This window comes from Tenrec ecaudatus, chromosome 10, assembly GCF_050624435.1.
Source record: "Tenrec ecaudatus isolate mTenEca1 chromosome 10, mTenEca1.hap1, whole genome shotgun sequence".
NCBI classification, from domain to species: Eukaryota; Metazoa; Chordata; class Mammalia; order Afrosoricida; family Tenrecidae; genus Tenrec; species Tenrec ecaudatus.
The window spans coordinates 34,549,723-34,566,828 of record NC_134539.1 but is presented as its reverse complement, the minus strand read 5'-3'; the positions used below and the strand labels follow the sequence as shown (position 1 = coordinate 34,566,828).

The 17,106-nt window shown below is 38.2% G+C and overlaps 1 protein-coding gene across 6 annotated transcripts in view; it reads right to left on the bottom strand.

The window, feature by feature from the left end:
- The window catches only part of ZCCHC7 (zinc finger CCHC-type containing 7), a 204,611-nt gene that overhangs the window by 52,000 nt on the left and 135,505 nt on the right, over window positions 1-17,106 (bottom strand). For all 6 annotated transcript variants that reach the window (XM_075560163.1, XM_075560158.1, XM_075560161.1 and 3 more), the window contains exon 3: window positions 821-864. In XM_075560163.1, coding sequence (XP_075416278.1) covers window positions 821-864 — 44 coding nt within the window. The remainder of the gene's footprint in view (window positions 1-820; window positions 865-17,106) is intronic.

The window sequence follows — 17,106 nt, the reverse complement described above, 5'->3', positions numbered from 1 at the left end:
TTTGGCCCATTGTTAAGAGTATAAAAACTTATATACTGAATACAATACTTCTTTTAAGGAGCTCAATGTAACTGCCTACAAAACTGGATTATAATTTACAAGAAGATGCTCTCCTATTTGAGTTTAAAAAAAAATCCATTTTCCTACATAGTGATCCAATTCTAGCTGTTCCATGTTCTAGCCTACATCTATTATCTCATAATAGACTATTTATTAACAAAGCATATCATAGGTAATAGCTTAAAAGGGACATGCAGGTCCCAATTAGGCTCTTATCTTTGGGCAGAATTCGATCCTTCACTGTTACTCTGATGGACTGGCCAAGTAGACCCCCAGGAGGTCCATTCCAGTTCTCTTTAGAAACTCTTCTAGCATCAAACTATAAAATTATTCATTCCTTTCTAGCATCCGCCACAATTAGGCTAATAATTGACAGAGACAAACACCTGCCACATCCTAAATATAGACTAACCATTTCCTTCCACTGAAGAAGCAGTTATTTCCGGTGGTGGTCTTTAGTGGTACCAGGCCATATGGGCTGAAGAGGACTCACCATGGCAGAACAGAAACAGAGGGGAAAGAAGACCAATTGTTATAGCTATTAATGGACTGACACTAATCAAGGCTGGATCAAACTTCTCAAAGTTAAATCACCTATATAATAAAATCAAACTCTTTCTTATTGGCCACTTAGATCACTACTATTAAAAAACAAAAACAGAACTTTATAAATCTTTGAAAAGTGATCATAAAAGGAAAATATGAGTCAAAGGAAATTATTAAACTATTACTCAGAATTTCAAAAATAATTTGATTTTACCTCAACGTCTTTGTCACCGATGAACCAGTTTACACCATCTTCCGCTATAAAACAAATTGAGAGCTATTTAATTAACTAAAATGTTTGAACACTGTCATTTCAGTTGCATGTAAACATTAAATACTAATAAGAAAACTGGCTAAATACATCATGACTTTAATTGTAATGCTTGGTATCACACATCTATGCTAACCAATCTTGATACCTTTAGAGCACATATAAAGGTATGTAAAATTGATTACTCACTTTGCTAGTACTCAAATTGAACCCCAAGGGCTGAAGAAAAACCTGGATATCTTAAGCTTGTATCTTAGATCCATTATTAGTTGCATGAAACTAAACAAATCACTTTAACTTCTAAGAGCCTCAGTTTTCTTGCCTGTGAAATAGGAAGAGAGTTATCTGTCCTGTGTACTCAATTATTAACTGTGTCTACTACTTTTCCATTGTGATCAACTTCCATTCTAACAGTTTTTAAAAAATTGACCTTTGAATGCTTTCTCATTATTCGGGCTAGAAAGCTAGCACTGCATTTTATAACATCAGAAATGACCGAAAAAGGAACAGAATATCCAGAAATCATTGAGCTAAAAATGCAACTGTAAGAACCTCGAGGGGTGAGAAAAGCCACTGCATTTTCGCTATCACCTGCTTTCTCTTTGCACTGCCCTTTACCAACGTGCCAGTGGCTGCGGCTCCTCTGCTCCATCCATGGCCAAGGAGCAAGGGACCTATGACAATGCAGAAGCTAAGGGATCGACAAAGGACTGGGGGTTTTTCCCTCCCAAAGCCAAGGTAAGATTTCCTCCTTCCTCCTACCTTCCTCCTCTATCTCAAAAACACAAATTGAACTTGACTTGTTTCTTTGAAAGGAATTTTAAAGAGACATGAAGTAATCTACATTTCCCCAGGCCTACCCAGACTCAGTGTCTAGAGATAGAGTTTAAAATAAAATACTTTTACTAAGAAAACCAAGAAGCTGTTTTACACAGACCAATCACAGGAAAGCAGAGATGCTGTGCTGATGATGATTTTCTTTGTGAGGCTTGAAGTAGAGAATACATTAAACAGCAGCAGCCTCATCTCCCTCCCCATCACCATCCACACCATTCTTCTTCATTCCAGGAGTCCAATAAGGAGCATGCATCGCTGTACCTTTCAAAGGTTCCCTTTCTTTCTCAGTGTCCTTCCGCATTAAAATTCAAAATGACCACTCGAAATACAGTCTTCACAAAATGAAATGCAGTGTTACTGCACACCCCCTACCCCATTTGCAAATGAACAGAGGAGGGGGGTGGATAGAGAGCTGGTGGAGGGGGGAGGGCTTGAAAGAGAAACTCCTTTTAGAGTGTTTCAACATTCCTACAGTATTCAGCACTCCTCTAAGTTATATTCTAATAAATGAACAAACTAAAGTATATTCTTACTGTAGAAAGTCCACTGTAAAGTACACAAAACAGACTTCAGTTACAGATGAAGTCAGAGCTTCCAAAGTGTAAATGAAGCAAAGATATCACCAGGAACACAGGAATCAACTTGTGGCCCTGCCCTAGGACTTCAGTTTTGGTCCTACTGTATTGAGAGCTGACCGCTTGCTCTTTTACTTACACGGACTGCTTTTAAACTCCAGACCCCAACCCAACAAAGCGTTGTCTAATGGGACGCATCTGAACTTCCACACAGCCAGTTTCCTCTAGTATTAGATTCTAGGTATGAGATGACAAAAGTCTGGTTTCTAGTCTGAACTCTGCTTTTCATTTGCTGTGTGGTATTGGGCAACTTACTGACCTTCTCTGGGTCTGTATAATAATGGGTTACATTAAATAGCATCACTGCCACATACTAGCCTTAAGGTCCTGAGAGTCTATCAATTTTTCTTTCATTACAGAGGATCAAATACTTATCTCTTAGTTTACTTTGCATACATTTTCTAAGGCCTTTGCCACCAGAACGGGTTGCCTTGCTTTAAGCCAACTTCCCAGAAGGTTCAGAGGCGTTAATCTCCCAAGCATCTACTGTCCAATGACAGAATGTAAAATGGAGCTACCCTAAAGAGTTCACTATAACAGCCCTGCTCAGCACCTATATAGCCAAGGTCTTGCGGATATCCAGGAACTATGATTCTTTTAAGATGTCAGCGTTGTGATCACAGGCAGTAACTGGTAACTTTATGTGCTTTGAACCAAATGAACCTTGGTGGTAGTGGTCAGCAGTTAGGAACCACCAGCCAGCTCCTTGGGAGAAAGATAAGGCTTTCCACTTCTGTCAAGGGTTACAGGCTTTGAAACTCACAGGAGCAGTTGACTTGATGGCAGTGGGGTTTTGAAAATTGGGAATGGTCTCGTTTTCCTTTGTAGAGCTTGGTTAAAGGAGTCCGACCAAATTTTATAAACCTGTTATGTGTTTGTGCATCTTCCCCGGAACTCAGACTTGGTTTCAAGTTCCTATTCAAGTATTCTCTCTTCTGCTGAAGCTTTCCCTGATATCTCTTCAAAAGCAGAGATGATCCCGGCATCATTTCTATCGTTTTATCTCCCAAACACCAAAGTAGAGCTACGCTGGTGTTGAAATAAAAGCTACTGCCATCAAGTCAATTCTGACTCACAGTGACCCTTCCAGCACAGAGTAGAACTTCCTGAAGAGTTTCTGATATGATACGACTGCTGCACTCTTGGTTAGCGGCCCAAGTTTAGCCCATGGCTCCTTAGTTAACTTAGGTATACAGTATACCCAATAAATAGTTGCCAAATGAATTGATAGAATCCTGGTAGAAGATTTTCTTCCTCAATCTTAGTCTTGAAAAACATCTGTAGCTATTAGGCTACTGAGTATTTTTAAACTTGGTATTAAGAGGTGTAAGTGTTTTATTTCCTTCATCATATCATAAGCTCCTTATGGACTGAACCCACATTAAAATAGCAGTAGCAAACAAAAGAACCAAAATAGGGGAAAAAAGGAAAATTCATATTTACACTTCTATAGGTAAGAATGGTTCTGAATTGGGGTCCATAGCTAAGAAACAACATTAAAAAAAAAATTTAGGAGTACATTTATGCAGTATAAGCCGAGTTTTCCAGCACATTTTTAATGCAGTTTTTGTGGTAAAATTCGATCCCTCAGCTGATATTCAGGTCAGCGTATACTTGAGTATATACGGTAGCTACATCATCCAGATGAGGATGGCACATGAGGAGTTACATCCAGGCAGCTACTTAAATAGGCATGGAACAAAGGAAATTTGTTACAAACTTGTGATTAATATATCACATGGGCAGATCAATACACCATAGGTACAGGTGGGACTACAGAAACTGGAGGGGAACATGATTAGGACTCATGTATCACGTCAGACAGAAAAATTTACAGGAGTGGTCCAAGGCTTCTACCCCAGGCAGTCAAGCCGTGACACTGTGTGACTGACTCGTGGTTATCTCAACCCCAGTAGTGTGCTCTCCATCAAGGACACACCCTGGCCAGCTCCTGGGGCTGGCTGAAAGTGAGTGGATGTAATCTATTTCATAATACATCCAATAAACAATTTAATGGATCATCATAATACAGTGAAAGCTCAACAAGACAGCTCTGCATGGCTAAGTAAAAACTCGGAATTGTGGCAGTAACTCTGGAAACGAAAAAGAACCTTTGAAAAAAAAAACAAACCAAAGAAACATTATTATTAAATTAGAGTATTTGGAACACACAAGAAACATAAAAACTATAAGAGAACTGCATATTTATAGACCACCATGCCTGTACCCAGGAACTGTTTACAGACAAAAGATCACAAGTGTGAAGCTGCCAGATATTCGTGTCATATCCTTTCCTAACTCCACGATGCCAGATTTCCCCTTGGGGATCGTCTCATTTCTAATAAGCAACTGATCCAGCCACAAATGAAGTTACTATTCCCAACTTCATCAGCAGCATCTGTTATTTCAACGGAAACTTTTGAAATACACACAATGCCACATGCAAGTCCCTAGAGGGTTGAGGCACTCTATTCACTTGCATTCTTCTCAGACTGTGCGTTAGTTCTGTCTTGATTTTCTCATATTTATACTTCTCCATTATGACATTGGTTATAAGCTATTTTGGTCATTAACATTTTATATTGTATTACTGGCAATAGTTTAAATAGAGCACATTTTAAGGGAGGAATTAGCAAGTTCAACAAGGTCATTTCATTTTAGATAAAATTAAATTTACCAGAAGTGATTTATATTTTAATTGTATGTAAAAAATAAATGAGAATTTGGCTTTTCTTTTTTTAGAGCTATAGGAGGAAGAAGAAAGAGGAAATAAATACAGGTGCTTAGCACTGTTTATATAGAATATTTGCAAAATTCACCATCACAGAAAGGCTTTTTTGACCATTCCAAATACAGGCGCACGCCTCTCAATATCAGGCCTGAAGGCTTTATCCGTCCTGGATTCCCTGTGTTCCCAGTTCTTAACTGTACCAGTGTAAACCCTCTGGTCTAGCCGGATTTTTAAGCTAGAATTGGGGTCATGACAGTGGGGGTGGAAGCATTAAAGAACTAGAGGAAAGCTGTATCTTTTAACGGTGCTCTGCCTTATTCCAACTCTTATAATTCATTTATCCAGCAAATATTTATTGAGCTGCTACCATTTTTCATGTACCATTATCCCAGGTGCTTATAAAATATCAATGCCCTCAAGAAAAAAATATCAATGCCCTCATTGTCCTTATATTCTAGTGGAGAAGATAAACACATAAACAAAATGCATAATACATATGGGTTGCAATTTTAAGATGATATTTAAAAAAATTTCAAAAGACTTGAGGGAATTAGCCACGTTCTTCTAGGAGTAAGAACCTTTGTTGCATTATGTTAACAACCAAAAGGAAGTTGTTACGGCAGGAACATTCCTAGTATGTTTGAAAATCAGCAAAGAGGTCAATGTGGGCAGGAGCAAAATGATGGAGGGAGTATAGGTAAGACATCAAAGAAGTACAAAGGTAGCACTTCATAAAGATTTTGCCTTTTATACCCGATAAAATGGGCAATCACTGGAGGGTTTTGAGGGAAGGAGGGTAGAGGTCTTGGTTGCTGTTCATTTGTTTTTTCTCCTAGCTGTAGGACTTGATATTTTCAATTTTGGAAGAACTAAAAGAAAAATAAACTGGGTTTTTGTTTTTACTTTTGTAAACAAAACAAAAATCCCTACTCTGTTGAGAATATATATATATATATACCTATATAGAAGAGCAGGGAGACAAGTTAGAATGTTACTGCAATAATTAAGTCAACAAATAACTCTGACCAAGATGGTTGCAACAGATGTAGCGAAAAGTGGAAAAATACTGAATATATTCTGAAGGCAGAGCCAACCAGATTTCCCGATGCACTGGGCATGAATATAAAAGAGTAACAAAGTCAAGGATGACTTTCAAGCTTTTGACCTGAGCAAGTAAAAGGTGACAGAAGAACATGTTTTGTGGGAAAAATGAATTTATTTCAGACTTGTAAGTAAGGATTCAGAAATTATGGCACAGAGAGGTGTTGAGAACCATAGCACTGGGTTAAAGTTGAGAAAGGAGAGCCGAGGAGCAAGGACCTGACAGTTGTCATCAGTGAGGTCGGAGGACACCTGGTGGGTGGAAGGGCCAGTCTCGCTGAGCTGAGCGGGGCAAATCAAAGAAGTATTATCACTTATCATCTTTGGCAAATGCTACAGGTAGGTCAGGTAAGATATGGTTGAGAACAGGCCTTTGAATTTATTAGCAAAGTCACCAGAGATACTGGTCAGAGAACGTTGGATGGAGAAGAGAGGCAAAAACTGACTGAACTAAAGACTGAACTGGATGAGAGAATTTGTAGGAAGCAAATATAGACAACTATTCAATGAAATTGACCACAAAATAAATAGAATCATCTATAAATTGGTACCTTAATCTTAAAACTGTTACCTGCTAATAAGGTGCCAGATGACTCCCCGTGTTGAGACAGTGACTGGAAAAGGAGCATCAGATGTGACACAGGCCTCGGGTTAGCTCTAGAAAACTACCGACAGGGTTCCTGCAAACCCCACACACAGAGGGTACAGACAGACTAGTCACATGAAGTTCAGAGTGCCATAGAGCAAACAAGGATATATGGGGGAACGTAATTGAAAAGCTTCCTACTTGGCAATGTACCTTGAAATTAATTCTGATTTTTGAAGATACTAATTTTTAATGCATAATAATGTCAGACAACAAACATACATAGCACAAAAGATTTAAAAAATAATCCCAACTAACACAAGCTCCCAAGGGAAGAATATCAAAATTATTTTTAAAGAAAACAGGAAATATAGGCAGTTGACACCTACAGAGTTTATTCTATTCCAGGTACGATGAAGTATCTTCTGTATTTCCCTAATTTAATCCTTAAAATAGTACTATAAAGGTAGGTCTTATCACTTTTATGCTACATGGATATAAAAAGTGAAGTCTATATGAATGAAATAATTTGGCTATTGTCTCGAAATTTTCAGAGACTCAAACACAGGTTTATATCCAAACCAACATGTGATCTCACTTCCTTACGATATTTTACCAACAGTCTTTGGGTTTTGTCCAATAATAAAGTTAGCAGTTTTAATGTCCGCAGTAGTATTCCTTTGTATTATGTAGTATTATGCCAATTACCAACATGAAAACAACTTGTTGAATATAAAATAGATTTCATTTTGTTTGAATATGAAAGTGCTATTGTCTGAATAGGAATGCTGGTCTTTTTGGAAGAAAAACCTAGACTGGAGTTCTATAAAAAGAGTGTCCCATAGACTTAGGGTTCTAGTACATGGCAGAAACACATTATAACTCATAATGAAAAAGACTGGAACTTCACAGAAATTAAACTTATGTGCATCAAGAGACATCACCAAAAGAGTAAAAAGAGAATCCACAGGTTGGGAAAAAATTTTGGCAATGACCTCTCAGATAATGGACTAATATTTTTGATCTACATAAAACTTTAACATCTCAAAAAAATGGTGAAGAAACTAAAGAATGGGCAGAGGGCATGAATAAGTCAGTTTACCAGAGAAGACATGCAGGCAGTCAATAAGCATATGAAGAAATGCTTGAGATTATTAGCCATCTGAGATACAAATCAAAACGTCAATAAGATACCACCTTCACCCCAGCTAATACCAAACAAAAATAAACTCACTGCCAGGGAGTTGATGCCAACACATAGACTCTATAGGAGAGGGTAGACTTGCCCGCTGTGACTTTCCGTGACTGTAACTCTTTAAAGGAATAGAAAGTGCCATCTTTTTCCCACTGAGAGGCTGGTGGTTTAGAACTGCTGACCTTGCAGTTAGTAGCCCAACTCATAACCACTATGTTACCAGGGTTCCCTCTACCATTGATAGCGAGGTTCGAAACAAACAGCAAACAAATGCTGGAGCGGTGCTGTGGGGCTGAAACCCTCACATTCCTGGTGGGGCTGTAAAATGACACCACCACTCTGGAAAGTAGTATGGAGGTTTCTCAAAAAAATTGGGAATAGAAATATCAACCCAGCAATTCCTCTACTTGTTATATACCCTAAAGAGTCATAACATGAATAGATACATGCTCACTCTTGCTCACTGCAGCACTATTTACAATAGTAAAATGATAGAAACAACTTAAATGCCTGTCAGTTCATGAATGGATTAATAAGCTTTGGTACATAAACATGTGGGAAAACGATGCAACATTAAGGAATAATAGTCAATCAATAAAGTATCTCATTATGACATAGAAGAACCTGGAAGACATTATACTACATGAAAATAGTCATTCACAAAAGAACAAACATTGTATGAAGCCACTGCTTAAAAAAAAAAAATCAAGACAAGGTTTTCAATTGGGCTCACCCTCTTGAAACTGTCCTTTGTTGCCTTATTTTTCGGTGAATGAAACCCAGGGATGTTGAGCCTACAGGGAAAGAAACTCTGGTTTTCAATTGGGCTCACCCTCTTGAAACTGTCCTTTGTTGCCTTATTTTTCGGTGAATGAAACCCAGGGATATTGAGCCTACAGGGAAAGAAACTCTAACAGGGTTTTGAGGAAGGGGTGTATAGAGGAGTTGGGATGATAAGAAGTCCAAGAAGGAAAAGTACGTTTTGGAAAACATGTATGATTATGGAAGTAATGGCACAATTATGTTTGACATGACTGAATTATAGAAGGATAGGACCCATGCATTGGCTTCCAAGTTATAGCCCTCCCTACTCCAAAAGGAATAGAACTAGGAATGGGTTTTGGGCTCGTACTAAATCCTAGCTCCAACTTAAGAATAATTAGTTCTTACACCATATCCCTGCTATACCCACCTTTATGAAATGATCACTGTAGCTAAGGGTACTACAAATAAGTGTGGTGAGAAAAGCAGATGGTGCCCGGCTATCAAGTGGAATAGTGTCTGGGGTCTTAAAGGCTTGAATACTTGTATTCAAACAAGGAGTCAACTAAGTCCACACAGAAAAAAACATACAAGCTTGTGTGATCCAAAGATAACAATTCTCAAATATGATTAGGAGAAGAAGATCAGAGCAAAAATTATGAATACCCAATTTGTGGAAGTCTAGGGGAGACAGTGAGAGCCCCAAACCCATCTGCAGAGTATCTTGGGCAGATCCACCCTGACCACAGGCAGAAGTCATGATCAACCTTACTATCAGACAGAGACCTCTGTAATCTTGATTATGCTGGATTGAACTTGATGCTTGTCAGTTGACCACCCTATACACATGACCTGAATTTGTTTGGGGTGCAAGTATCTTACTGGTTCCATGACAGAAATTTCTCCCCTGGGTTTAAAAATTATTGTTGGGAGTCTTTTCCTACTTATGCATTATTAGTATTTTTGTCTATATACTATTACGTTTTTACCCTTATCACCTTTCCTGTTGGGCCTCTCAGTTGTGAAGCACAAAAGGAATGAAGGCAGAACGGTAATAACGGATACAAGAGGTTATAGGGAATACAGAGATTGGAAGGGGGAGAGATAAGGTGGGAAAGGGTTTTTTAGAAGTAACCAATGAAGACAAGATGGGGGAGGGGGTACTAGAATGGATTATGGTTGCATAAATCATCATAATGGAGATTTAACCAGGGGGGTCAGGGAATGCTCTAAAATTGATGTGGGGGTGATTGTACAATTCTATGTGATATGACTGAACCATTGAATTATATGATATGTAAATTACTTGCAAATAAAACAGCTGGGTATAAAAGGTTTTCATACTAACAAAAACATACTTTGATTTGTATGGTTACCAGGGGTAGGAGGAACGTCATAGGCTAGAAGGAAGACAAGTGTTAATATGGGCAAAGGAAGACCATATCCAACAAGAAGATGGGCAAAAAATGATGGAAATAGCGCAATATAATGGGAGGTTTGACAAGCTGTTGTATGTTAAACCGATAATCAACTTTTTAAATCTTCACTTAATTCACAGATAATCAACTTTGTAAGTCTTCACTTAATTCACAATAAAAAGTCAAAAAACTTTTAAAAGTCCCAACTTTCTAACTGTGGTTAATGAAAGCTTTTATTAGATGGGCTCAAACAATAATGATTTAAGGAGGGTAACAGAACTAGGGAGTGTTTTGTTGGTTGTATGTTTGTCGAATTTTGAAGTGCTCTTGTACTTCTGGTTGCTTGGAGGTGGGACCAACCTGATGGTACCTAACAACAAGTATTTTGACTAATTTTTATAGCTTGCTCAACTAGCAGGTTTAAAAATTAACACCCCCCAAATAGTAACACATCCTTTTATAGGCTATATAGAATGCAGGGACACTCCCCAAAGCCTGCGACTAACTTATAATACTACAACCTAGTTATTGTGGAAAGGAAGCCTGGTGGTGTAGTGGTTATGCTTTAGGCTGCTAGCCACAAAGTCAGTAGTTTGAAATCATCAGCTGCTGTTTGAGAGAAAGATGAACATTCTACTACCTGAGCTAGTCTTGGAAACCGACAGGCGTACTTCTACCCTGTCCTACAGGTCACTGAATCGGAATTGACTTGATGGCAGTAAATTTTTGGTTGACCATTTGTAGGAGAACCAATAAAGAAAAAGAAGGGGAGTGGCAGGAGAAATGATGACAAAAGAAAAACTCAGAAAGTAGTGGAAGACACCAACTTTTAAAATATCAACTCAGAATAGCTTGTGCTAAAAAAATACTAGATAAGAATTGGAACCTCAATTCCTCTACAGTGCAGTAATTTTGTACTAAACATTTTATCTTTCTAGACTTCTATTTCTCTTTTGTGAGCATGCATCTGCTACCCTCCACCCCCAACTCTCTACCTTCCAGATCTTATAAGGGTTTGTTTGTTTTTTCCCCTTGCTGAGGAACCAACTCAAATGGTTCCTCCTTCTTCAAAGTTCCCAGGGAGAAATCACTCTCACTGTATATCTATATTATTTTCTTATGGATTCTAGTTTCTTTTAACAATCTCTTTAAACTTACTACCTACATTAGAGAAAAGGATACACTTAAGAAGATTTTGGTAACAAAAGCTCCAAATCACAAAGGAAGTATGTGTTTTTTACTTAATCCCAAATTTGTAAATAGAAATATAAATTAGTAACATATGTGAGACATTTGTTAGAAACTTAAATAGCACATGCCTCCTGGGAATACACAGTAACCTCTACCACAGAAAAAGACTATGGCTATTTATATAATCCCTGTGCAGTGTGCTCTCTATTGAGGCCTACTGGGCAGGGTTAAAGCTGGATTTTTCAACAAGGCTCACAAATCCTGAGGTTAAATACACATGAATTAAGGATGTTTAATCCAACTCAAGATACCATCTTTTCATATTTAAAACAGTTTGCCCTAAACAGGAAAAAATACAAAATACATGAGCTTCCCCAATCAATAAAGCTCCTGCAGAGGTAATACACATAAAAATCCTTTCCCCACCCCACCCCATAAAACATTTAAACTTCTACTGTGTTGAATCTCATTTCCAATAAAATAAGAACCACTATTATGGAGCAAAAAAAAGCTGTAAGAACAAATATGGTACTTATATTTGCCAAATATATATTTAGCAATCACTGTTTAAGTTAGAACTAGCTATGTAAACAAAAAGAGCTATCAGTTTTTTAGTGCATAAACTCACATAAACATGTATACACAGAGAGAAATAAAACAGTTAAACAGTCTCTACCTGTTTTTGTGTACTTCCTTTCAGATACTGTTCCCCTAGAATCTTGGCCTCTGTTGCTGTCTAACTTGAATTCACAAAACTCAATGGCTCATGGTTTTCAAAGCTTAGAGCAACGTTTGCAGAACAAAGTCGCTTTTTCTCTGCTCCCCCCCTCCTTTTGGTGGGTACAAGTATAGGGACCACAGGAACAGTTAAATTCATGGCATGGCTGGTCTACCACACAGTCGTGGGAATTCTTTAAATAGAGCCTGTCACTCTCTGGGCCCATCAATGGGATTTCCTTCTCAAACTGCTGATTCGTTCAGGTACACAACAGAGGAAATTTCAGTTAACCTTTGTTTCACCCCAGGGAAAAATCTGTCTGAAAGTATAAAATGAATAGATTAAAAAAAAAAAAAAGCAGCTCAGCCACAGGGCCATTCTCCCAGTTTCCCTGCAGCTTAAGTTAAACAGTAAAAAGAGACAGTGGAATGCTTCCCTCCCAAAGGAAAATTCAGGCAGAATACACAACTTGGGGATCTAGTAGGTTAGAGTTTATTTTGACAACTATACCAAACCAATGATAAACCTAAACCCCACCCCCACCCCTGATAACTGAAGAGTGAGAATTGTTTTCTCTTGTATCACTCTAATCTAAACGAGCTTTTTATAACAAAACGGCATCCTGGTCCTGCAAACAATTCAGAGCTTTGTTAAATTCTCCTGTTTCTCATTTCAAAATAAAAATTCAAGTAGGGAAGGACAATACAAAGATTCCACTTTCTCACTTTAAAATTCTGTTTTTAAATAATGAGACGCTCTATATAGACAACTGGATCTTGATATACAGACTAAAAACAAGTGAATCTTATGTAAAAATTTTTCTCTGCAATTAAGATAACTTGGATTAGAAGCATTTTTAAAAGCATGAACACAAATGTTAAGATACACACTGACTTCCTAGTCTTTCCTTCCATCATGATTCTTGAACCCCATGGAATTAAAAAAAGTCTTATATGTTCCTCCTAAATTTTATTTATTTTGTTGTCACAGCTTGTCGATATTTTTAGACAGATTTCCATATTACAATTACTACATGCTAACTGCAAACAGGCAGGGCAGCTCTTAAAATCAATAGCAATGTGTCTTATCTTTGGGGCCAATGTTATTATTCTTATAAGAGAAAAAATGACTCAAGATCTTCTTGGCAACATTTTCTTACTAACTTCTGATACAGAAGCTGGATGGTATGTCCTCTTTCTACAGGCAAGGGGTCATGCTTCCGAGAGTGGAGATGTTGGAAATAGTTTATTCCAATGATTGGGAATAAGACAATACTCAGCATAATTTACTCAATCAAAAGGCTGACCAAAAAAAGATGAGCTTGAAAGTTGGAATGTGAAACCTTGTGCCCTTAAAGAATTACACATCGAAATAGGGACAAAAGTGCATGTCTTTATTAAGAAGACTTTATAGAATATGAGGGGGGACCTCCCAACACACACACACACACACACACACACACACACACACACAAAACCACCATCGGAATCCCCACCCCCTCCCAAAGCTATTTAATTGTTTTTACAAAATAACTTATTACCTTCAAAGTACTCTCCATCACATTTAATATATTTGTCAAATCTGCAATTCCATTCTTGGAAAACATTTTTCAAACTCTTGTTTGGATGGCTGACAGCACTTCCCTCATTTTTTTCTTACTTTATTTCTAAAAACATTTTATTAGGGACTCATACAATGCTTATCACAATCCATACATAAATCAATTGTGTAAAGCACATCTGTACATTCTTTGCCCTCATCAATTTCAAAGCATTTGCTCTCCACATAAGCCCTTTGCATCAGGTCCTCTTTTTTTCCCCTCCCTCCCTGCTTCCCCCCTCCCTCATGAGCCCTTGATAATTTATAAATTATTACATTGTCATATCTTGCCCTGTCCCACATCTCCCTTCACCCTCTTTTCTGCTGTCTGTCCCCCAGGGAGGAGGTCACATGTAGATTCCTTGTAATTGGTTCCCTCTTTCCAACCCACTCTCCCTCTACCTCCCAGTATTGCCACTCACACCCCTGGTCCTGGAGGTATCATCCGCCCTGGATTCTCTGTGTCTCCAGCTCCTATCTGTACCAGTGTACAACCTTTCCTCTATCCAGACTTGCAAGGGAGAATTCGGATCATGACAGTTGGGTGTGGGGGGGAAGGAAGCATTTAGGAACTGGAGGAAAGTTGTATTCTTCATCGGTGCTACATCGCACCCTGACTGACTCATCTCCCCCCTCCCTCTGTAAGGGGGATCTCCAGTAGTCGACAAATGGACTTTGGGTCTCCAATCTGCACTGCCCCCTTCATTCACTATGGTAAGATTTTTCTTTCCTGATGATGCCTTATACCTGATCCCTTCGACACCTCGTGATCATACAGGCTGGTTTGCTTCTTCCACGTGGGCTTTGTTCCTTCTGAGTTAGATGGCCACTTGTTTACCTTCAAGCCTTTAAGACCCCAGACACTCTAGCTTTTGATAGCCTGGCACCATCAGCTTTCTTTGCCACATTTGCTTATGTACCCATTTGTCTTCAGCGACTGTATTGGGGAGGTGAGCACACAATGATATGATTTTTTGTTCTTTGATGCCTGATAAATGATACCTTCGGCACCTCGTGATCATGCAGGCTGGTGTGCTTCTTCCATGTGGGCTTTGTTGCTTCTGAGCTAGATGGCCGCTTATTTACCTTCAAGCCTTTAAGACCCCAGATGCTATATCTTTTGATAGCCAGGCACCATCAGCTTTTTTCACCACATTTGCTTATGCACCCACTTTGTCTTCAGCAATTTTGTCAGGAAGGTGAGCATCATAGAATGCCAATTTAATAGAAGTATTCTTGCATCGAGGGAGAACTTGAGTGGAGGCCCAATTTGACAGGCTCTATCAGCTTTTTATCTACTGTCTCAATTCAGGCTGCATTACTAGTGCTCAAAAATCACATGTATTAAGTGGCTACCATGCTGAACAATACTTGCTCTTCATCATCTGAGATATCATTAACTAAGATATCATATTTAAAAATCTTATGATTTACAGGTTGACCCCTCTCTACCCAACCACTCCTATAAATTCAGCTGCTAGGCACCTCAAACTCCACAAGTTCATAAGCAAATTTCTCATCTTCTTAAAACTGGTCCTCTCTCAAGGTTTCCTATATTGTTCATTTGCACATGTAATGTATACATTAAAAATCTAGGAGGTGTTTTTCACTCATTCCCATATTGAATCATTAGCAAGTTTTGTTGATTTCACTTTCTAAAATTAAATCAAATAAATTTACTTCTTTCCCTTGCCACCTCATTACCTAAGATACATCTCACTCCCGAGACTCATAACTAAAACCCACTGCCACTGAGTTGATTCTGACTCTTGGGTATCTTATGCAGGGTTTCTGCGATGGTAAATTGTATCAGACAGCCTCATCTTTCAGATGGTATGTTGGAACTAGTAACTGTGGTTAATAGCACAATGCTTAACTCCCAATACCACCAGGACTCTTTGGAATTGTGAAAGCAGCTTCCATGGGAAAAGCTCCAAGTTATCTTCCACATGGTAGAATAGTAACATCCCTAGTAGATGTTACTGAGCACTGAGACAAGTACCAGCAGCACACTTAGCACCATCAAAGTACTACCAAGAGTGGCAAGGCTCTACTGTGGAATATATATATATATATATATATATATATATATATACAGATAGATAGATATAGATAAGAACTGTATGAGTCCCTAATAAAATGTTTTAAAAAATATATATTTTATTGAGGGCTCTTACAACTCTGATCACAATCCATCCATCCATCCTTGGGTCAAGCACATTTGTACATATGTTGCCATCATCATTTTCAAAACATTTTCTTTTTACTTGAACCTTTGGTATCAGTTCATTTCTCCCCCTCCACCATCCTCCCTCCCTCATGAGACCTTCATAATTCATAAATTATTTTTTTATGTCTTACACTGACAGTTGTCTCCCTTCACCCACTTTTCTGTTGTTCGTCCCCTTACTTTGGAATTTTTTACACTAAAGCTTTAACTACCTTTCCCCCAATGATTTATCAAAACCTCTTGTTCAGAAGTTTGCAGCTATACTAAACTGACAGAAAAATCTCTACCACTTCATCTGGGCTTAAGAGTGCCTGAAATTGCTCCTCCTTTATTTTTATTAGCTAACCATCATTTTGTGCAACCACTAAAAAAAAAGCAACTAATTCCTCTTTCCTTTATTTGTCTTCTCCACTTTCTCAAAGTTCTGCTTCACTTCTAAAGTGATTACAGAAAACTACCTTTTATTCTATTTATTGTTCTGTGTTATTTGATGGGCCTCACTGTAAAGAGAGAGTTTATGCTGTGGCATGTACATTGGACATGCTCCTTCATAAAGAGCAATTGTTCTTTAAAACACATATTACCTGGGAAGCTAATTTTTGCATTTTATATCCTCATATGGTAATTAATTAAGACATAGGTATTTTACTGTGTTGTAGTTATACTGCAGGAAATTGGCTGGGGGCTTCAGATGGGCATGTAATGCATTATAACTTTTGTCATTTAAATTAATAAGGAAACAGGGCCTTGGTTATTATTCTCAAGCAGGAAACTCTGATTTTTCAGAAAGGATCACTGACATTAAGAGCAAAATGCTTATATTTTAAAGGAGACTCAAAACCCACCAACCACTCTGCAGCGAAAGAGGAGGCTGTGTGCTTGTTCAAGAGTTACACTCGGACACTCTTCGAAGCCCTCTACAGGGCTGCTATGAGCCAGGATCAAATTGGTGGCAGGAGGAGTAGGGTTAGACAAACTAAAGATTAAAACCCCCCTCCAAAGAAACTACTAGAAACAACAATGCTTTTTTGAATGGCATATAATTCCTCCTCCTAAAATGGAAAGGGCCGGATCACTAAAATGTGCTCCCTATGGCTTTTATAGGACGGTATAAAGATCACATCAACAGCCATCTGCTATAAGACAGAAAATTCTTTCTTTTTAACATCAGACCAGATGCTACTAGAGAACTATCAAAAATCAATTTGCCAGTTCATCTATCTTTA